The following is a 24199-nucleotide window of genomic DNA, read 5'->3' on the forward strand; positions in this document are numbered from 1 at the left end:
GTTCAACCCACTGCTTTGCCTTTCAGGAAGAAAATTACCCACATTTGTTGCATTTTGAAGATTTAAAAATATTTAACACTATTATTACATTTTAATTAATGTTACCTGATAATGAAACCTGCCTATTATTAATATTTAAAACCCAAATAATTTCAATAAAATTAAAAATAGAATTTTCGTATTCATCCTATGTAACAGCTGTAATGTTTTTCTGACATAATGCCGATTATGATAGTGTTTTTCAAAGAGACAGTCCAGAGTCTTTACTAACATCCTTTTGAATAAAAAAGTGTGTTTGCTATGATCTCATTGCTGATTACTGATGATGCTAACAATGGAAATATTTATTGACTTTGTGTAATAACTCTTGGATTGCTTTACTTGTATTTATAAAAAAGCTGAGATGTGAAATAAACTCAACTTCTTTTTCAATTGGTGCAAAAGCCAGAAACACTGTTTACTAAATTACATTTTGATTTATATTTTGCTGCCTGAAGCAATTTGCTCTCTGCTCTGTTTAAGAGTTTAGACATTTTCTCCTTTTCTTGATGAGGGTACTTAGCTAAGCAGTATGTGGAAGCCAGTAGGAATCTTCCAGAAATGTCCTTCCAGCCAGTGGGTCACAAACATTCCTGAAAGCCTTTTAATGTAAAACTTCCTGTAAAGCAGTAAATGCTACCCCAGGGGTAGGGGCGTGTTGTGGGTATTTTTTTAAGTCAATAAAGAATTTAGTTAGTATCTATACAAGTCATGCATATATAATCTGGCTGCCCTTTGATTTAAATTATGGCAATAAGATAATTTAGTTACTGTTGCCAAAAAATGTGTTAACCTGTTATATTAACACTGTAGTACTGCATTTGTATATTCCCCAGTGTTTGTAAGTGCCTTTAACTTGAGAAGCCCCAAGTGATTTGCACATTGAACATTCTACTAGACTCTGCATGAGAAATGGAAGTACTGAACAATTTGTTTTTAGAGATTAAAAATAATGAGAATTGGACCTGCAAATTACTTTGAAAATAAAACAATTCAGGAATAATAGCCAGGGAAAGAGCAAGGTGTCTTTATTTACACTATTGTTACCATTATACTATATTCCTGTCTTAAGCAGAATTAGAGATAAAATAGTAGTACAGTTTGACTGTTTAATACTATTATGTCATTTTTGTAGTTTAGAATTTAAATCATAATCTACATGACAAATAAAAGTTAGCTTGTGAGGCTTGATTCCTAGGTGAGTGTAATAGAAAACTATCAGATGATTTTGTAGGTCTTGCAATTGCTGTTCATGTAAAATTGCAGTATAAGCATTAGAAAAATCTGCGACCATAGAGCTGTTTATTAACTTATATGTTCTTTTAATTCCCAAATTTTAAAAAAGATAAAAAGTGGAATCCAATTCTATAAGATGGAACCAGAGAGGGATATAATCTGACTGTAACATTAACTTCTTACATACATTCTCTGCTTGATAAGATGTACAAGAAAACTTGCATATTCTTCCTCCCTTGAAATATAATTCAAATTATTTTAGAACTAGTTTAACTTCTGACAGCTGAAATGCATACATTAACCATCTAGAGCCATCTGCAAGGCAAACACATTCTTACCTCATATGTTTCTCATTGGAACATGTCTTGCAGGCACCATTTGATGCCATGATCTCACTGGTAATGAATTCTGGAATCATCCATCTCCCCAAGGATTTACACTGCATGGATTAAGGAGCGTTTTTTGAGAATTTCAGTTATTTTCACAGTTTGAATGTAAGTCTAAACAATATTTCTTGGGTAGCAGCCTGATTATATGGAGAGTTACTATCCCCCAAACCAGGGGTTCCTTTAGGTAGATTGGTATTACATAGGATTTTTTTAAGTATTACATTTCCATTTTAATTTACCAGGATGGTCAGCTAATTTTTTTCTGTCAATATCTAATATTCATCACTTTATACAGGTAATACAGAAAAGCTACATGAGATTTCCTGCCTCCACAGTCTGAATTCCATTATTGAGCTCAGAAATAGTGGAATATATTACATGATTAGCATTTTAACACTGTTTTTTTTTTGAATGACAGAGTAAAAAGGATTTGAAATAATTAATTTTTAATGTTTTAATCAGTATCAAATTACTTACCATTATCCTTTTATTGGTGGCATTTACATTCTCTGCTTCATTGTCTTGTTTGAGGATAAAATATTGCATATGGAGTATTTTTAAGTTATTGCCTGATTACATTTTAATGATTTAATGGAAATGTGGAAACACTTCAACTAAATGTTGAAAATTTTTGATGGAAAATGAAATAGATTTTAAATAAGTTAAAATGGTATCTACTGAAAAGTCAGAACATACTGCAGTTTTCTCAACCTAAAACCAAAGTGCAAATTTAAATAAGCCATCACTTATACAGTAGCATAATGATTTGTATCACTATTATAACATAAATCTAGAAATCCTGGGAGCAAATTTATTTAATTTTTAAATTAGTATTGAGATGTCAAGGGCATGAAGCTGAAGGAGTCTTTCATTACATTGTAAAGTAGAGTGGACAATAAAAAATGTGGCTGAGGGAAGGCAGCACTGCTGTTGAGTATCAGAGAGGTATCTGTAGAATTGAGTTCCAGAATATTTTTTAAACTAAAAAACTAGTTAGATAAGTGCATACAGGACAGTGACTGCTGCTACAATATTACAGGAAGTGCTAACAGATAAATTTTAAATTTTGAACAGTCCCGTGCGGCCTTTTCAGTAACATTTCCATGTATCATGAACAATCCTGAATGAAGCAGCATACTTTCCTGACCAAGGACCAATATGTAAAGAGCCCTTAAGAAGATCAGGTCTGTGTGGCAGCAGCTCTCTGGCCATAGAGAGCAGGCACAGACTTTCCCAGGCATTTTCCCAGGGAAGGCTGTGAGAAAATCAAAGAATGAGAAACAATTCTTATCTCCACTTGCACCTACTGTTGTGCACATGTGGAATGTGTAATGGAGATTTGTTTACCAAAGGGTGATTTCTTAATTGGACACTGGATGGTGTTTAGATTAATTGACCAATCACGTCAAAGCTGTATCGGACTGGCTGTAAGGGTTACGGAGTTTCTTAATAATTGTAGTATTATAGTTACTATAAGATGATAAAATAAAACAATTGATCAGCCTTTTGCAATCATGGATTCAATGCCAATTACTACCTGGCTGGGGGCCTGCAGCGACAAGTCTAGGCAGGTTGAGCCAAGATCTTGAGGGATTTCATCTTCACAGATACAATGAGCAAACAGGCTCTTAAGCCACTCTTCTGTTCCTACCAGCCGCAAACAGAACTGAGGGAACAGTCAGTTATTTTCTAGGCAGTGGTCAGTAAAATAATCTTGTGCTGTTAATACTGATCTTGGTTTACTAAGCCAGGCTGAAGGGCATTCATCCAGTATCTGGCGCTGCTACCCAGTATTGATATCCAGTACCTCCCCAGAAGCAGTTGCTTTGCTGTCCTTTGCTTGTCTGCTATTTTACACCTTCATCGCTGCTTTCTTGCAAGAACCAACCATACTCTGGCTCCTGGCATCTTTTTTACAGGGACACAGAAGTTCCTTTGAAAAGATCTTGAGATTTTATTTATATCTAGTACAACAAGGAGTTTTGTTCCTCTTTGTCATGCATATATATATTTTCCTTCCATTTATATATGCCACAACTTTCATTAAAGGCTGTGGAATAAGTCAGGTTAAGATTCCCACCTGAGTATAAGTTCAGAATTTTGGGAGAGGGGTATGTCATGCCTTAGCAAAAGCAATTGATTGAAATAGAAAAGCAGCCCCAGAGGATAGGAAGAAATGAAAAATAATAGTACATATCTTGCCTACTTTGTATACATTCCAGCAGTCAGAGGTGAACAAAAATACCTTTAGAAACATGGAAATATTGGGGAATCTCTTAATGTAGCAGAAAGGGAAAATCAGTGTGTGCCATCAGATACCCTGTGTAACTCCTGAGGACTTGTTATAGGACATCTGCTCAGTTGAGGACCCCAAAGTGCTAGGGGAGAATAAAGAGTGCCCAGAACAGCACTAAAGGACAAGGAAATCCATTCGGTCTCCTACATAATTCTGCCCTGATGAGAGTCCTTCCTTGAGAAGCAAGCCCCGACCTATTTTTTTTCCAGTGTCAGTCTGATGACTTGTCCAGAAGCGTTCCCCTGATCAAATCTGTCGGCTTAGTCAGGACATTTTCTGCAGTGTTCCTCAGAGATGAAGTTTGTCATGTAGGATTTGTCTTTAATAAAATAATTTTAGTAAAACCAAAATATGGGATTATACATAATCTTCAGTCTTCTTTTAGGAACCCTTTTTTAACAATAAAAAAACTGTAAAAATTATGATCAAGTGAAAAGTTGAATTTCCTCAATTATGCATTATTACATTTTATGATTAAACTTCCAGAGTGTAATGGTGGAAAGTACTTTCAAATAGGTCTACATTTTAGTGCCTCATCAGAAATGTAGAAATATTTCAACCAAAGAAGGTGTTTGGTATCAAATTAAATAGATTATTTTTAACTAAGTAATTTTATTAAGCTAATATAGACAGTATTTATTTTCCAGGATTATATCACAGCAACAAAGAAATCCTAATACATTTAAGATTCAGGAGGTTTAGTTTAGTTTCAGTCATAGAGAAATCAAATGTAAGTAAATATAAAATTTGAACTTGCTTTCATAAGAAATTCTGAAAACTCCAGAAATGCCAACAAAATATGTTTTACGATAATAGAAAAAGTTTGTAGGACACAAATCCAATTGCAGGTGTATATGAGAAACTAGATTTTACAGCAGTGATTCTCATTGATTCTGCTGGGATCTAGATCACTGCTGAAATCACAAATACATATATTTAAGGCTTTGGATCCCCACATAAGAAATCCTAAAGAATGAGTTTTGGAGAAATGTGATCTTCAACTCTGCATCAGGTCACTTTAGAAGGAAGGTCTCATATTGGGAATGACAAATTGAGGCAGACAAAATTAGGAGGTGCTGTTTGAAATTTGAATTCAAACTCTTACCTGTAAAAATTAGATTTTAGACTTTAACATTTAAATAATAAGTTTAGATATAAAGTTGGCATATGGATTTCTGACACTAAGATGACTAATGTGGAAATAATATAACAAAACCTTCTGCGATTCTTTCCTTAGTACTCTTCTGAGTACTGCAGAGAACTGCAACAACCACAGATTTCAATCAGTAGGAAGAAAAATAACCCCTTAAAGATTTAACTGGTTACCAAAGGGAGACTGGTTGTATTGAATCAAGATAACAGTGAAAGAAAAGAAAATTTTAATTAATTCTAGATGGATATGTACAGAAAAGTACAGAAATGGACAAAAACGTGGGCCAAGTTTTTCCAGGATTGTACTGCCTTTTGTTATTAAGGGAAAACATTATGTTCTCCTCAGATATTTCTGTTTTATTTACCCCTTATTGATGAATTCACTTATTCTAGTCCTCAACCAGTCAATTCTTGTGTGATGACTTCACAGAATTACTCATATGAGAGAGACTTCATTCCCTTAATTATTTCAGTGGTCCTTTGCTGGCATCTCACTAATAACTCTGTATCCCTTTTGTACAGGGCAGCCCAGAACTGGACACAGCCCCCCAAAGATGGCCTCATCTGTGCTGACCAGAGTGGCAGGATCATCTTCTGTGACCTGCTGGCCACACTCTGCCTAATGCATCTGGGACACCATTAGCCTTTTTGACTCAAGGATGCACTGCTGGTTCATATTCAATTTGAAGTCTACCAGAACTCCCAGCTTTTCTTGTGTAGAGCTGCTTTCCAGCTGGGTTACCTCCTGCGTGTATTGAGGCATGGGGGAACTGTTCCCAGGTGCAAGATTGCTCTTGTTGAACAGCATGATGTTCCTGTCAGTCCATTTCTCCAGCCAGCCAAAGTTCCACTGGACAGCAGCACAACCTTCTGGTGTATTATCCATTTCTTCCTATTCTGTCCTCTGCAGCTTGCTGAGGGTATGCTCTGCCCCAAAATCCAGGTCTTTAATGAAGATGATGAACAGAATAGGACCCAGGTTTGTTCTCTGGCATACACCACTAGCTACTTGCCTCCAGGTAGACTTTGTGCCAGTAATCACAGCATAATGAGCTTGCTCTTCAAGCCACTTTTAAATCCACCTCACAGTTTGTTAAGGATCCTGTTACTGAGAGAAGCCTTGGCATAAACTAAGGTGCAAATGGGACCATATACCAAACGTATTTTATTTAACAATAAAATGAGAGTGAAAGAGAGAGGGAGAGAGAGAGAGAGAGTGAGAGAGAATAAAGAGAGAAAGCCGAAGATAGTCACCATCCATGGATCCAGAGGTGTCCTTTTGGTTCTTCTTTACCCAGGAGTTCTCTGTGGTAGGAGTTCTGAGGTCATTCAAAGCTTTTCACCATTTATAGATTTTTGTAAGCAAAGGAAGTAATGGTCATTGGCTACACAGTTCTCTTATTCTATTGGTTAAAGGATTCCCTCAATTCTAATGCTAATTAGTCCCATGCTCAGTCTTCCTCTGGGTTGTGAGTTGGTGGCTGCAATCTCTGCCTGCCAGAATTACCTCTTACCCAGCCTGAGCTGACTTCAGCACAGTTGGTAAGTTGGCTTTCCTTGTGGCCCATAAATTCAACCATTATCACTGATACATTCTTATTCTCCAGCTTTGTTTACCTCCCCCTAGGCCTGAGATAACACTCAGACAATAGTACCACCTTTACCTTGTCTCATGTATTCCTCATGGTGTCTTAATTCACAGCCCAAGTTTCAGGTATCCACAGAGGCATATTTTGCGGGGCAGGATCTGGTGGTTGCAGATGCCAATTGTCCCATAACCTGTTGATCAGGATCTTTGTTTGACCAGTGATAAGCATATGAGCAGCACTTTACACGCTTTGTCGCAGTGTGAATTTTTGTCTGGATTACCCAGGATGTGCTAGCTAGTGTCACCCTGTTCTTTCAGATCTTGTACTACGACATGAAATAATTTACGCACTAGATGTAAAAGAGGGAAAAGAGAGGAAGTTTATTTCTGATCTTGTAATATATAGAATTTTAAAAGTGACAGTGGATTGGAGGATGGAATTGCTACCTCTCCAACCACACTGGTCAAACTAACAGTTTATCAATTTTCTCTTTCTACAAAGAATATAAAACAATTACTATTTACATGAACATGTGTGAGAAACTCTAGTAGAAATATGTAAACATTAGAAGGTATAGAAAACTTTTAGAAGAATTTTAAAACTTTTAAAAGAACAGAGCGACAAACTAGACCTTGCAGGCCTAGTTAGGCCATTCTGTCACTCCATTCTGTGCTTATCTCATGGCAAAGTCTTTCTGTGGTAACTGTGTTTGAGACAGAAAACTGTGATCTTTAAGTCCTTATACTATTACTGACTACCTTAGAAATTTTTGCTAAATAAAAGGCATCTCTGAGGATAACTTGGTGTCTTGGTTGAGATCCAGAGCAATCCAAAGCATCTTTCCTCCCAGCCTCTCCCTGGGTATGGGGCTGAACACCAGCAGATGCTCTTGATGTCCTACCTTTTTTTTTCCTCTTCATCTGTGACCTGGAATTCCCCAGAGGAGAGTGCACATCTCATAGTTATAATGCTGCCAGGATTGCAAAAAACAAAAGATGCTGAAAACACATCCACAAAAGCAACACTACACAACATGAAGACAGTTACTTGTCAGATGATAGCTACAATAGATAATCTTACTCCCAGACTTTCATGTTATCAGCAATAATTTTCTCTAAAAATGACAAAAACACAACTAAACACTGGTTCTTCCTTCTCTTCCATCTCAGTATCACTAACTGAGGCTGTTGTTGACGTGTGATAAAAACCCGAGGTGTGTATGTAGAATACTGGAAAAAGCTTAACTTGGGTCTGAGATTCTGTAGGCAGGCACAAGCCATGAAAGACTCTGTTGTGCTTCACAGCAGCTGCTCCCTGAGCAGCTATTGTTTTGGATATTTTTTTTAGACTTGTCTCATGAGAGAAGCAAGATGACTGAACCTTTGGCAGGTAAGAGAGCTACAAACATACCCACTGGTTGGCAAAAAAACACACACTTCTGAGTAGGCATGTAGTTCCCTTGCCTGTAAAAGTGATACCTAAGTCTTGTCCTGGATTTCTGCTGTCTTCAACAGCTAAATGGTCTTGACTAACTGCTCTGGTACTGAGAATCCTTCATTATCAGAATATGTTAAGATCCAGATCATGCCCCCAGGTGATTTCTGACAAAAGCTGACTGGAAAGTACTGAAACAAATAAAAGGCTGCTAATATAAAATAAGTTAATCCCAGTAGTACAGAAATCAGCAAATTTTTGCTGCACCCCAAGCAGAAACAAAAGCGATATCACAGAATACAATGAATGAAAAAAAAATAATTCCACCATGCAAAATCTAGTGAAATGACTGCAAAATACTAAAAACAACTCACATTATATTGTAAACATTTTAATACTATGGTATTAAGAAATACAAGCTTGTTGATCAGGATAAATTTAACCAGAAAACAGCCTACAAAGGGTCTGCTCTTGCTCCAAGAGATATTAACAGCATTTTACAGCAGACTTCAAGGAAAACCAAATTTGAGCCCTTAAACTGTTTCTGCATTTTTACAAAAGTATGTATCTCCAAAAAACCCAATATATGACAAAAATGCGTATCTCCACTCTATACCTCTCAGGTGTTTTCCTATGGAGGATCTATCTCTCGGAGTAGTCTTCATAATGTACATTTTTAATAATTTAAGAATAATCTTTCTCTGGAATTAATAACAACCCATATAAAATAAAACAATATTGCTCAATAAACAGTTTAGGCCTTGAAGAAAGGTAGAGTTAAACGATTAGAAATGTCCTGCAAAATTGTGAGTCCTACTAACTTTAGAAAAATGTCTCTCTCAGTCATCAATTCTTGTCGAAAATGTACAAAAGAGGCCAATATTAGATTGTATTTTTACTCTTCTTTGTGGCCCATTTTCAAATAAAATCATGGCAGCATGCTATTAAACAAGATGTAACTTTTTCTTATATAAGTAGCTAGCTTCTATATTACATTTCTTATGTCTCTATATATTTTTGAATACTTACTGAAAGATATTTCTTTACCAGACATCCTGATTAAAAAATTTAAATAACATTATTACTGGAATTTTAGACTATGTCACTTAAAGTAATTTTTCATGACAATTTTTTTATTTTATGTTTTTTGAGATCAAAAGATAGAAGCAATTTTTTCTTAACAGGGAGTTGGTCCTTCCCTTTTCTGACATATGAGCAGTAATTTCAGAAATTTAGAAAGCCAAACAAAAATTGCAGTTAGAATGGCAGTCCTGGCATATACGAGAGAGCTGTTTAAATTTATGGATAATATTTTAGCATACACACCCACACATCTTCATGTAGCCAAACAGGAGTCTATGACTTATACCCCCTAGTTTTTAAAATACTTCTACCAAATGTTTTATTACAGCCTTAAAGGTTTTAAAACATTATGCTTAATGCCACTAATAATAGAGCCAGTCACTTTTAGGAAAGTAACTGAGTGGATTATTCTTATTACAAAAATGCATTTTTGTCAAAGCCACAAGTATGTGGTGATGGTGAATTTCAGTTCTTACCTCTCTTTAAATTTGCATATATTAAAAAAGATGACAGATTATTTTGTCTAATCATTGTAGTTATACTTGTAACTTTTAATTCTACTTATAAGTTCTTGAAAAGATTTTTTTATGCAGCCTGTTAGAAAATTAAGTATTAGCAGTTGATTTACTGCTGATTTTCAGATTAAGTGAAAGTTTCTGGTCCTGATCCCTTCATAATCTGTAAGAGGCTGACCATGCTGGAGGTGCTGCAGTGAAGGAATATAAGATCATGCTTAATAAAACCCTGATTTCATTCCATCACATTTGGCAGATGGCACCTTTCACAACACATTTTTCCTTGTTCTCTGCTAGAACAGGGGAGTACACCACCTACTGAAAAACCACAGGTCTCCCACACAAATTCTGATACAAGAGGGACAATATATGTACACTCACATGCTATTCTAGATGAAAATACAGTGTACTTTGAAGATTCATGCCACTAGAAATAAAAACTTCCTTGTACCTCCCTGGAAAGTAAAGCTGTAAACTACCTTGTGCCATTCTTCAGAACCCAATTTCCATATTAATTTCTAGTATCTTTTACTATAATTTAATAGATGCTCTTTCACTTTCACTTGGAAATACTGTGTAAAGCAGCAAGTCTGGAATGATTGTTGAACTGGCTGCAGTTTGGTACTGTAACTCATCAATCTATATACAGAATAACTATAAAGCGCTTTAGAATCATTTCATAAGAAAGGTGCAAATAAATACTGTGCCCTGTTATGTAAGCTCCCATGAGACATAAAGTCCCGGAAAGCCCACATTTAAAAGTATCCTCAATTTTTACAGCAATTTAATAATGATACTGATTTCTTCCTCTGGAGAATGCTTCTGTCTCCAGTATTTATTTGGGTCAGCATCTCACAGCATCATAGCTGGCAGGCCTGCTGGTTGCCCTCCATTAGTCTTGCTGGATCCAAACACACTCATATGAATGGGTAAAAAATTTATGGTGCTACACTGGGAATCTGCACAAAAATGGTCCTCTTATTGTGCAGAACTTGTGGTTGTTAGTTGATTCCTTTTGATTGCTATTTAATGAAAAGATGAACTGGCAGCACACTGCAGTGTAATTTTTATTTTTGGTTAATAGGCTCAAAATATCACAGTGGAATGCTGACAGGTCTATCAGTTGTCAAAATCTTCCAGGATTTGGATCATGGCACTGAAATAGCTCTGATGAATATCTATATAATGCATGGTACAGCATTGCTCCTGCTCCCAAAAGATCTGAGTGAAAATGGGAAGCTTCTTTATAGCTTTTATGTATGAGGAATTGAAGCACCAATGAGTGAGCGAAGTGTGTCAACACAGAGTCAAACTCCTAAATGACTCTATAAATTACATTCTTCTGTAGTACACAGATCCCCCCCTCAAAACTAGGAGTACTTCTACAGAGTAATCATTTTATAAATTAGGGGTAGATTCTTTTCCCATCAAAATCTCCCAAAGGCAAAACTCCCACGGAATGAACTATGATATGGATTTTACATTACATTTGTAACCAAACTCAAGTACTTTGTTATATAGCAGAAGTATTGAACAGCTTCACAGCATGCTTGATGAAGTCTATTCCAATTCTGAATGATAAAAATGCAGTATCAAACATTTTACCTTTTTTCAATATTTTTCTATTCACAATTTTTTTGTTCACATGACTGTCATTTTCCTTAACTGTTACTTCTACAGCCTAAAGAGGGAAAAAGAAATAACAAAGGAAACAGAAAACAATAAATCCTATTATCCAGTTGACTGAATAAATGTAGATGATCACCATGTCCATATCAAACCGCCATCCACGGCTATCATCCTCGAAGTCCATATAGTCCATCCTGTGAGCAGCATGTGGGAAATGCCTCCTTGTTACAGTATTTGGGTGCCTTTGAAAACCTGCTGAAAAAACAGACTAGGAGATAAAAATATTTTTAAAAGGAACCAGATTGACTAGCAAAAAAAAGTTAACACTCCTTCCTCCAGTTATCAAAAAGACAAATAGAAGCAGGAAATCTCACACCTCACTGCTAAGTTTCATCACTTTGTGGAACAAGAAGCTATCTTTGGAATTGATTTTGTAAGATTTAAAAAGGAACACTGTGTTCCTTAAAAAGTAATTGTGTTCCATGTCTAGAAAATAATGTTTGTTTGTTTGGATTTGGAATTCTCCACCATAATAAAGTAATGATATCTGCTTATGTTATCCAGATCTATGTACAACTCTCTTTCGGTGCCTTCTTTCACTGAGTTTGACTCAGTGATCTAGAAGTGAAAGCCTCCATATACTGTAATGAATCTCTTTAGTAATTAGCTAAACTGGGTTCCCTAAGTCTACTCATCTGAATTCTTCAGTAATCAAAAATATTCACATTTGTACATAAATACATAGTTCAACAGGTGTTACACATTTGAATTCCTGTTTCTAGGATCTGAGATTCTTTTTCAAAACTGTCTTCTAAATAAATTATGCTTGCTTTAATATGATGTTCATTATGTTTATTATAATGCATATCAGGTTAAAATTCAATTCTTAAATCACTGTTTGTATGCTGATAACACCTTAAAAATATATAGGCAGATGAAAACAAATCAAGTGGAAGTAAAAATCCTGTGTCTCCAAGATGGCCTAAGTGTGGGGTCCTGCCAAAAACTCTGTCCTCTTCATTGTTTCCCAGACTTCTCCATGTAGCAGGAAAGGTAATGTAGAAGCATACCTCTTCCCTATGTCAAGACATAAGGTTAGGGAAGAGTCTGTGCAGCTGTGTCTGACAGTAGGCTGTGACACAAAAAAGAGCCTGGGAGCTGTGGTGCAAAGGCAGAAAATCTGTCCCATTCTGATAAAGGACAGTTGTACTCTGGATTTTTGCTTTATTTTCATGTAATTAGCAATTTGTATGATGCATTCTCTATTCTTTAATAAATTCTGACAATAAAAATAACCTTCTGTATCTCCAGATAGAGTGGAAGTAAACCATGTTGCTTAACCATCAGCAGATAAAAACTGAGAGCTGTAGAGTCCCTCAAAAAGTGAACAGCAACGTGGAATAGGGTTTGAATTATGAAACAGAAGACCTGAGGGAACATCAAACACCTTCTAATGTATTTTCTACTTCTTAAAAAAAATCCTATCATACATGACTTCAATCCCCAAATAATACAGTCCCCAAATAATTAATGCACGGGCATGTATTTGTGAAAAATTGTATTTTATTTAACTTTCTTGCACATGCCTGTGTTGCTATACTCTGAACAAGAACTTCTACTCAAATCAAATGAATATGCATGCACAATGCTGGCAGAGCCTGGCAGACTGTTAGTGGGAACCTGTTACTAGATAATAAAAACAATGTAGTGTGCAAATCACACTTTTATATGCAACAAAGTGTGCAAACCAAAAAGGATTTTCAGTACGCATGAGTAGGCACATCTGTTGCACTTTGCAACCTTCTGTTGAAGAGCTAGCAAAACACAAAATAAAACTACAAAAAAAAAAAAGCTACATAAAAATTAAAATATCCTCCCAATTTTATAAATTGACCTACTTTTTTTAAACTTGAAAATAGAAGGTATCAGATAGAAAATTTTACTCTAAAAATGTCCCCAAATGAATAATATGCAAGATACAATAGCCATTTACATTATAAGTGCTCATGTAAAATTAAATTATGTATGAACAAGTGTTCTGAGGTTATCAGATATACCAAAGTACATAATTTTGGCACAGTCTCTTCTTTCTGCAGTGGATAAGAAGAGCTATTGAAAGACTGTGAGAAAAAATGCAAGTACAGACTGAGACCTTCCCATATGTGCCCTTGCAGCACCTGCCAGCTTAGTGCGCTAGGTCTTTGGAAGCTGTTTTCAGAACAATGTTTTAAAACAGCATTGCATGTGTCTCTGCATGCTTTTGAACCAGATCTCACATTGACTCCATTTACTGCACTTTGTGTCCCTTGATGGAGTAAATAAATTGTTTTCCTCTCAGGTAAAACTAGAAACAGAAGATGAGCTCTAAGAGCTCAGAAGTGTTCCAGTAATATGCTTCAACCACTAACAGGCAGTTAGCCCTTGGGACTGCAAGTTGTCTCACATGCAAATGTGGACATCTGACTTCACAGCACCAATTTTTGTGCTCTATTATAGCTGATATAATTGCTAATGCAAGAATGCCTCTGGGAGACAGTGAATAATCTTTCCTATGACATATTTATGCCATTCATAATTTTACAGACCTCTTGTATCTGCTTTCTCTAATATGCTTTCCAAACAAAAGAACTTTTGAATTTCCTTTGTATGGAAAAAGCTTCAAAACTTCAGACTATCCTTTCCACATTATGCTTCACCCTCCTTTATCTTTCTCTGAGATGATGTAATCATTATATGCAAAATTTGAGTTGTGCAATCACCACAAATCTAGAAAATGACATAACGTTTTGTTATGATTCTTACTTACCTTTTTACTGTGGCTGTGCATGAAATGTTTTCAGAAAAATAATCCATCCCAGTATTATCCAATATAATATAGATTTCAGAATACATATATATATCCAATATAATATAAATATATATCCAATATAATATAAATTTCAGAAAATTAATCCCAGTATTATCCAGTATAAAATAAAAAAATGTCTTTTTTTAAATGACAATAGCTAATTTACAGCACATCACAGTGAATATTATGCATTGTGGTGGTGCATAATGCCTCTGTGTACACCTGCTCCACCATCTGACTGTCCCTCATAGTGGAAGTGTTTTCTTTACTTGCAATCTGAACTTTTCATATGCCTTAATGTTCATCCTCTTGCCACACACCACTGTGAACAGGTGGTCTGTCCTCCTGGCGGTCTCCTTATAGGTATGATAAGGTTGACTGGAGATCCTCCCCAGAGCCTACCCTTCCCCGGATTGAAGAAGCCAGTTCTCTCAGCCTCTCCTTCCAAGTCAGGTTCTCCAGGCCTCTGAGCATCCCAGCTTAACCTGGGTCGCTCTGCTAAACTTGGTCCAGTCTACTTCTGTCTCCCCTGTACAGGGGAGGCAGGCAAAACTGCGGGATTTTAGATGTGGTGTGTTGAGCAGTAGGGGATAAAAGCTTCATCTACAAGTTTTCATACATCATACTCCTGTTCACAAAGCCCAGGATGCTGCTGGCCTTCTTTGCTGGCAGGGCACACTTCCAGCTCACGCACAACTTGCTCTCCATCAGGATGCCTATGTGCTGAGTCTATCAATCTGTCCTTAACTTTGCTGTTCTCTGCAGGCCTGATGAAAATGTATTCTGTTACTTCCTCTAGGTCACTGATCAAAAGAACTGTTAGCCGACAAGTTCATATTTACTATCATTAGTGAAGTGAATAATTTAATATCACTATAAATTTTACCAGCTATATATGTATCATTTTCTCAAATCACATATGAATGTTCTGAACTACACAGACCACTGTGTCATTCTGACAAGGTCAGAATTTGACTTGCTATGTGGTCTTTTACACTGTATTTTCCATCTCCTACTTGGGTCTGTTTTCCTTTTTAGGTGCCTGGCAAAAGGGTCTTTGTATGATGGAGCACCTGCATTTCTCCAACTTCTTATTCTCTCTGAATACCAGCCCCACCACTGAGTCTGCCAATTTGTTCTCACCTGCAGACTTGATGACAGCATGGAGGAAAAAAAATCAAAATTTCCAAGTATTCTATAATTTTTCAAGTATTCAGGTGTTTCTATGTTGCTTTCATGCTTTGACAAATGAGGTATCATCCCAAACTTCTTGCATAAATGCCAGCTTTCTCCCATACACACATCAAGAGGCATTATATTTTGGTTATGCTAACATAATAGCTAAATTGCAAGATTTTCTAGTTAAGATGAGCTGTGAGATTTGTATTTCCAAGAAAGAAAAATCATATATTGCCAGAAAGGTTTATGAGAGAACAGTACTTATCCTGTGTGAATGACTGCAGGCATGTCCCATTGACTTCTCATCTTGTGCCCCAAGCTCTAACTCAGTCTCAAGCTCTCCACTATAACTCAAGTTCACAAAGTATCCAGTTCTTCCCCAATCTAAGGCCATTCAATACAGACACTATCCTTCTCAGATCCAGTGATCCACTTCTTCTACATGAAAAGCTTGAACCTCACCACCCTCTTGCCTTAGTATTTCAGCTCCACACACCTATTGTCACAGAAATCCTTTTTTCTAGAGAGAGACATATGAAATTACAAACTCTTCTTTCTCCAGGATGCATACCAGAACATTCAGCTTTCCTATGTTAAAATTTCTACTATCACCTTCCAAGGCCTTTTCCACAGCAAAATCATCTTTCCACACCTCCCTCACTATCCTGCTCTTATCTTCCTCTCACTTTCTCTCTGCTTCCTTTGCATATTTCTCTGCTCTCGCCCTTTTGATTTTAACTGTGGGCTCTCACTGGCTGCCAGCACCTTATACCCATGACTAAACTTACATGATAGCCTAAACATCTCTCCTTTTCTTTTCCATCCCCCAAATCCAACTCCTACTTTCTGATAGCTGTTGGGCTTTAGAAAACCTGGATGTAAAATGTACTTAAGGTGTAAAAATTTACTTTCCTTACCTGAAACCATTTTTACATTCACTATGTTGCTTGTCTTAGCAGTTACAGACTTTTGCTGGTCTTTTGGTTTAAGTGCTGAATTCTATCACAGTCTCAGGGAGGTTAATTGTGTTTAAGCAGTAATTTGTGCATGCTTAAAATGTGATTTATTGAACTCACTGTGCCTATGATACAGACGGCCTCTGCACATGAACAAGTCAGTTGCATGCAGGCAATTTAGAGAGGAACACACAGTAACTGCTTTTTAAAGGTGTCAAAGAACTCTATCTAAAAGAGTCTAAAAGAGTCTAGATAAGCAATCAGTTACTGTGAAAATCTGAAAATGCCATGTTCTGAGGCCTTTCATATGGGACACAAGACTTGATTCCATAAGGGACACTCCTTTCCATAAGGCAGAGTTGGGAACCACTGTTACAGCTAGATGTCTGCTTTGTGACTTTCATAAGGTATTTAACATGAAAAGAAGAGCAACATGCTACAGACAAAACTATGCAGAAATTCCAAAATGTAGAAGTGTCACCGATGTACATTTCATTTGTCAAAACAAAAGTCTTGTAAAAACTTCAGTCCTACAGAATCAAGCACCAGGCAAACAAGGCTTCTTGCTGTCTGGTATTAGCAAAACTATTGGCATTTATATCTTAAGAATAGTTTCCCCTCTCTTAAAACTTTATAAATCCTTCATGAATCTGAGAAGAGAATATACCAAAATGAACCAGAAATATACAAAATGGGAACGATAAAAAACCCCAACCAAAACAATTAATAGAAGTTCCTGTAACAATGACAGTTCTTAAAAATACTTATTTCATACAGCTCTAACTTCCCAAATTATTTTCAAAATTATAAATACAATTTTTGGTAGCTAATCTCAGAGTTTTTCTACAGAGGTGTGTAAACAAAATAAAACCAGAATTTAAGGATATTAATTACGAATCAATACATAAAAGCCATACTTGAATTTAGCATTTCTTTGGATCATTTTAGGTCGATCCCTTAAATTAACATCTCTCAGGCCTTTAGGACAGAGTGCCAACTTGTCATTTGAACTTTTTCCTCTGTGCAATACTGCAAATTGCATTCCATTACAATTACAATTATTTTCACTTGACAAAGAAATTTGATGGTTTTACTCTAGAGTGGAAATAAATATAAGATCGTTTTCCATTCAAATACAGCTTGTTAGGTATCAGTGGGAATTATTTATAAGTGAAGTTTTTTGCACATTCCTATTTTTAGTTTGAATTCTAAGAAAAAATATAGCACCTCTTTACCAATGATGTTAACAATGATGTTCAGAATACTAAGCAAATAAAGAAATAAAAAGTCTGAAGACAGTTACTTCTTACTATTTTATAGCTAAATGATTCAGCTTTTACCAATTAAAATATGAGACCATGAAGTTAGCTTGTATATTGTGAAAAATAAGCAGATTGTGGGAAAAGAAAATGAAGAAGTTTGACAATTAAGGCCAAAATCCATAAAGCCACATTAAATGCATGCATACACATTTTACATTTGTATAATAACTAAATATCCCACTCATTTATTTAATAAGAAATATATTTACCAATTTTATGAGAACTATTCAACAACTACTATGTCCAGTTCCTCTCACAAATTCAAAGAAAAAGTAGAACAACTCATAATTTCTGTCTTGGGCTGTTTAGTTTCCTGAAAATAAAGGAATCAAGAAATGAAAGGACTGTGGGAGGGCATAATGACCTTAGAAAACATGCTCAGCCTGTGATTATTATCACAGAAAGCATAAGAATCTGTGATGATTCTCTAATTATCAATACTCACAAACAGAGGCCACTTGGCTAGAGTAACTGCTAGGATATGTACTAAAATGGGAGTAATTAATCCACATGTCACAGTATAAAAGTCACTTGACTTTGGAAGACTTGAAAGAATTTTGGAAGATAGTCAGCAATCAGATCTTTTTTTTTTAAGTAACTAGGTGAATTACCTGTTTGCTTTTCCTTTCTTCCTCCAAATCATAACACAGAAAGTACCAGTCAGAATATTATGTAACAGCTTGAGGACTGATATTGAGGAATGAAGCTGCATGGTCTCATGCATGTCATAAAGATCTAAATGCATAGGTTGCATACATTCTAGACTTTAAAATGTGTTGCTTTGATTTTAAAGGTAAGACTTGTACATGTATATTGATGACATACAAATTATAGTTATGGTAATTTTCATACATTTGCCTTTAAGAGGGGGAGTTGTAATGACTTTTGTTCACGTTTCCTTTTAAATAAATTGTATCTTAACAGTGAATTTAATGTAGTCAATTTCTCTCTTTGCCATGACAATGCAGACAATGAAAACCAAGGAATTTCAAACAGCAACTTGGTATTTAACTTTCTGTGGTATGTTCATCAATAATCTATATGAAAAAAAAAAATTTAAAAGTATTCAGAATATTCTAAACCAATGAGTTTTACTCTTATTTTTAATCTACTCTCTGTTTCTCTTCCATTCTATCTAACCTCATCAACATCATTCACCTCTCTCCTGCTGTTCCTACATTTTACCACTGAACATTTCTGTACATCATATTGTATTTGTCATTTTCCCAGATGACCAAATACTGTATTTCAGCTGCCAGCAACTCTTGCTAAGTTATCATCACAAAAGCCTTCCCCTGTTTGTGTCATATTGTTGTAATGGCATCGGCTCCCTCTAGTTTCATTCTTCCCTAAGTACTTACATCCCTTTATGCTCTGTTTGTACAGATTGCTACCTCACAGTATATAGAGAGACAAACACTATTGATATTTATAGGTAGACTTATTATATAATAAGAGACGACTGAATAAGTATAGAATAGCATTAAAAAAATATGTCATATTGTTTCTTGTCTTTGCTGTGAATGCTGCTTAATTCTCTCTAGATTCTTATTTTATGACCTGTATTTTTTCAAAATATAATGTTTAATAGGAATGATGATTTAACAAAAAACTTTGCAGAGTCTTGTACTATTGTTAAAACCCTTTCAGTGCTTAAAGCTTTAATGTTTTAAGCCAGTGTTAGTGATAACAGTAGATAATAGTAATGTAAATACTTTCTTAAAAATAAATTCATGAATTGGCCCTACCTCTCTTAAGACAGGGACAGTGTGATAGCAGAGATCAGAGGTATAATAGGCATGCCTCACCATACCCCTCTGTAACACATGGCTCTGTGCATTTACACAAAACTTCCAGTTTATTTGCAAATCTGGCAACATTTAGCTAGTGTCAGTGCCCAAAATTCCTATCTCCCATCTGAGCAAACAAAAGAAATGTTCCTCCAGATAATGAAAAATCCAAAGTACAAGATTGTATCTTTAGAAAGCTGACACAGTTTTTCTGAACTGAAAGTTTTCTGATGCTGACAGTACTTAACCAGTTTTTAGGAAGTTAGCCAAGACTTCACGGAAAGAGCTGTCTAAAAAGCCTTCATACTTGTTCAATATAAAATTGAAAATAAATTTTCACAAAGTAGGGTTATTAAAAAGTTAACCAGAAAGAAGTTATTTGAAACAAAAAGAAAATACTTATGAACTGTTAAAAATTCCTTCCTTTAATTCTTGATTAGATGTGTAATGGTTGTTATCTCTGATTTTTTCTGATGCCATTTCAAACATTCAACTTTATCTACTCAGTAAGTATATATTCACCAAAGCTCCTGAACTAATTAAAATATGATCACTTTTTCTTGCTTATTATTCTCACACATCACTTTGAGTGCTTTCATGGATCCTCTTTTGTCCTTCATCAAATTAAAATGTCAGCTTTTAAAGGGTCTCCACAACTCTGTATTGCCTAAAAAATATTGCCTATAAATGCTCCAGGATCAAAGTGAACTTGTGTTTATGTCCAAATTTGGAATGGGCACAGAGTTATCTGTCACTGGTATGAGGTGTACAAAATAGTAATCACAGGCATTAGGCAGGAAAAACACTGTACATGGTTGTCCTTCTTTCTTCCCTATCAACTCATTGACAGTGATGAAGCCAACTGATACATCTACCATCTAAACATTTATCAATCACAAATTATTATTTTTAGAGCAAACAGAATTTCTGTGAGGTATCAAATAAATGGACTGAACACCAGGCAAACTTAACTTTTGAGTTAAGATGTATTTACACTAGCAGAGTGCAAACTGCTAGTACAAACTGCTCTCCTAGGCAGTGCATTTTAGTGCTGGGAAAGAATGCACAACATAAAATGTATTAAACATAACAGTTAACAGCTATAGCTAACAACTAATAGCTAATTAAGAATACAATATAACCTTTTTTCCCTATCCCCTATTCTTCTTAGCATAGTTGGCAAGGATTATTCCTCACTTCCACTAAAACGCATAAAAAACACTTGCTAATTCCTGTCAGTGTGAAGAAAAAAGCCATCTTTGCTTTCACTTGTTCCAAACCAATCCAAACCTGAACTAATCACAGCAGAATTCTACACAAAACACAAACATTAAAATCAAGAAATATTTTATGCTCTGAACAAATTCTGTAATGAAAGAGTACCACTTCAAAAATTAATAATCCAAAGTATACCTAATGTGGTTAAACTAACATTATGTATTGTTTTCAGTCATCTCTAGAGAGCAAATAGTAAATATTTATGTGATCTTATTTAATAAATAAATACATTAAAACCTCTTTATGATGGCTTAAGTAAAATTGTAACAGAAAACACTATTTTATCAAACTGTAGAACATCTTATAAAACAGGCATACTGAGTAGTCTAAAGGTCTTCCTATCCCATAATTCTTTCCCTGACAAGTCAAACTATGAGGAACTGGCTGGGATTGAAAAAAGTAAGAACAAGGCAAGTATATTGCAACACTTTTCTCTCTCCATCCCAGGGCCTTGCATTTCCAGGATCTCTGCAGACAAATGTGGTATCTTTAACAGGAACAAGAAACTGTCATTACTTGAACCCATGCTTTGGGGAAATGATAATTTTATTTAATGCCTTTTAGTTCTTTTGCAGAGTTCTAGTTCTTTTATTATGAGACAGTGAATAACAGCAGCACACATACACTTCTGTCATGCCTTTTGTGATCTTAATTACTGCAATCATCCCTCCTCTTTTAGTAATCTATTTCTTTGTGTGAAGTATTCTAGTCTATTTACATATTCCTCACCAGGAAACAATTTAAAACTGACTTTCTCTTTTATCTTGTCTGTACCCTTCCCTCTAACTACCTTGTTTTGTGATGAAAAGAAAACAATGTAAACATTGCTGAAGAACACTAGGTACCAAGACAGTCTCCTGCCACTGCTTGCACTTGGTTTTAATTTTTATTATCCTGAATATTTCATACTGTAAGCAAGTCTTACAACTTCTTACCTTGTAAAAAATACACTGGATAATACAAACTGTAATTTAGACCCATATAGGACCCATATGATATCTCTCCAGTGAGAAAAATTAATCATGTACTTCTATTCTTTGTTTGGCATCTTTTAACTGGCTATTAATGCTTCAAAGGACTTTCCCTCTTATCCTCAACACAGCTATATTTTATGACGCATCTTTAGAAAAGGACCTTCTGAAGAGTTTTTACTAAATGTAAGCTGCAGAATCAAAACTGTGATACCTCTAACTCCCCTGCAAGTTCATTTGGTATAGCTGTGGGCCATGTTTTCATAAGAGGTCCAAGACGTTCTTTGTTTCATTGACCAGTATGAACACTTGGCTGCCTAAGCAGAACTAAAGATGCCAATCTAACGTCCATTCAGGAACATGTCAAATGGGGAAAGGCTACAGTATACTTTTTTGCCATGGCCATTCTATCACAACCCTTGGTGTTGCATAATTACAGCTATCAATATTCCTTGTATATCAGTCATACAATATCATGGTTAAATGGAAACAAGCAATCCTGGTGACACATACAAATTAGATCGAATTTGATTCCCTTCAGTGCATTGATAAACCAATAGAGACAAAACAGCAATCATAATTTCTGAGTAGTAAATTACTCTTGTACACAGGCTAGTGCTGGAGGCAGTCTTTAGGACTGGAATATCCTTTTCAATGAGAATGTGGCTCTGAAGGAGTCCCTAAAGAACAGCCTCTGCAAAACACCTTAAACAAGGCCATTGATACACAATGCTTTGTACTAACACTGTTGGCAAAATAACAGGGAAGGAAGCAGCAGCCCTGAAGCCCTAGCTTAAGGCATGTCTGTGGCAATGACCTTTTTATTTTAAGTTTCCCCTTCCATTTTCTTTTCCTTTCAGATTGACTTCTACTGGGCAAGGTACAGAAGGAGAGGCATAAAGACTGTTTAGAGCACAGCTACTCCATGGGACCCAAAGGGGACTCTGGAATCAAGAAATCAGTCTTGCATTTTTTACCAGCAGGAGCAGACAGAACTTGCGGGCAAGGAATATGGGTGCAAGAGTAAGGGTCAAGTTCTGACAAATCAGTAAAACGACAAAGTGGCCATCAGTGGAGCTGACCTAAAACACTCAGCCAGCAGGCTTGGATTCTGTCTTTTCTGTATTAGTGTACTATAAGCTTAACAGATACTCTGAGACAACACTTTCCAGTGAAGTGTGTCTTTTTTAGACAGAAAATTCACTTTCTGTGGAGACTGCAGATTGCAAATGCATTTTGTGACAAATAGATGTGTGCAAATTAACTTTCTGTGATTTCACAAGCTCTACTGAAGAATCTTGTGAGGAGAGACTGAGAGAGCTGGGCCCATTTAGTCTAGAGAGGAGAAGACTGAGAGGGAAGCTCAATAACACATATAAATATCCCAAAAGTGGGTGCCAAGAGGATGATGCCAGACTGTTCAGTGGTGTCCAGAGACTGGGAAAGGAACAATGGCCATAAACTAAAACACAAGAAGTTCCACCTCAACATCAGAAAGAACTTTGTGTTGAGGGTGGTAGAGCACTAGAACAGGCTGCCCAGGAAGCTTGTAGAGTCTCCCTCTCCAGAGACATTCAAAACCCAGCTGGGATGAGTTCCTGAGTCACCTGCTCTGGGTGACCCTGATAGGATGGAATAGTAGAACTTGAGAAAAATAGTCTGAAATAAGGATTATTCTGGGAGCTTTTGCCAGCATTACTCTTTATAGCTAAAATCAAATACTGCACCTACTATGTTCAGTAACACCTGTCTTGTTTTCTTCTCAACAGATCAAAGTATCTGAACTTGCAAACAAGTATCACTTTATTTGGCTCTTTTAAACAAGGAAGTATGAACTCAAAACCTGTAAATTTTCTGTTTTCAACATAGTGCCTTTGTTGCCTATTAAACTGAAATCACGATATCAAGAAAGTAAATTTTAGTATTGTACCCCTATTTGAAAGACAGAAATACAAAGAAATGTACCAACTGGTATGATTAAAAACTTTCTCTAAAGGAAATTGTTCACCATTTTCTCTAGAGAATGATTACATAAAAGGACATGGCAGATGTGACCTACTGAGGTGTTAGTAATTTCCACCAGGTTTTAGTAGGCTTGGAAAACACTCTATTGTGCAATCCTTGACTGATGCATAAGTCAGTATTTTTATTAAGTACCTAAAGAGATGAGATCAGTAAAGAATCTGCATAGATTTCAAAGTATGCAACACTTGGGGGAATGTCTTCTAGATTAAAGATTTGAAAAGATAGAAATAGACATTCTATTTTTATCTATTCTATTCTATTTTAGACTTTCAATTTAATTGCCATGTTTTAAACAAAAACATCAGCAACAGTAAGGAGGGGAGTTGGAGGGGATTTCTATTAGCCTAGGAATAATTATGATTTCAAATAGTAACCAAGGTCTGTAACTCAGAGGTTTTATAATCTCCTTCTCCTATTCTGAACACCAACTTCTACTTTTCTTGAGCCATCTCTACAACCTTAGTCTTC

General features: G+C 35.8%; 1 protein-coding gene across 5 annotated transcripts in view; it reads right to left on the bottom strand.

The window, feature by feature from the left end:
- Nucleotides 1–1338: 1338 nt before the first annotated feature.
- The window catches only part of RNF180 (ring finger protein 180), a 74083-nt gene continuing 51222 nt past the window's right edge, over nt 1339–24199 (bottom strand). Inside the window, exons 7-10 of one of the 5 annotated variants that reach the window (XM_054003516.1) lie at nt 11499–11614; nt 7603–7671; nt 6777–6891; nt 1339–1714 (exon numbers count right to left, since the gene is read on the bottom strand). In XM_054003516.1, coding sequence (XP_053859491.1) covers nt 7618–7671; nt 11499–11614 — 170 coding nt within the window. In that variant the 3' untranslated portion in view covers nt 1339–1714; nt 6777–6891; nt 7603–7617. Of the gene's footprint in view, nt 1715–6776; nt 6892–7062; nt 7672–11498; nt 11618–14849; nt 14978–17919; nt 17981–24199 lie in introns of those variants that run through there. The other 4 variants (XM_054003514.1, XM_054003515.1, XM_054003517.1 and 1 more) reach the window with 4 other exon arrangements.

Source organism: Vidua macroura, chromosome Z (genome assembly GCF_024509145.1).
Source record: "Vidua macroura isolate BioBank_ID:100142 chromosome Z, ASM2450914v1, whole genome shotgun sequence".
In the NCBI taxonomy this organism is placed as follows: Eukaryota; Metazoa; Chordata; class Aves; order Passeriformes; family Viduidae; genus Vidua; species Vidua macroura.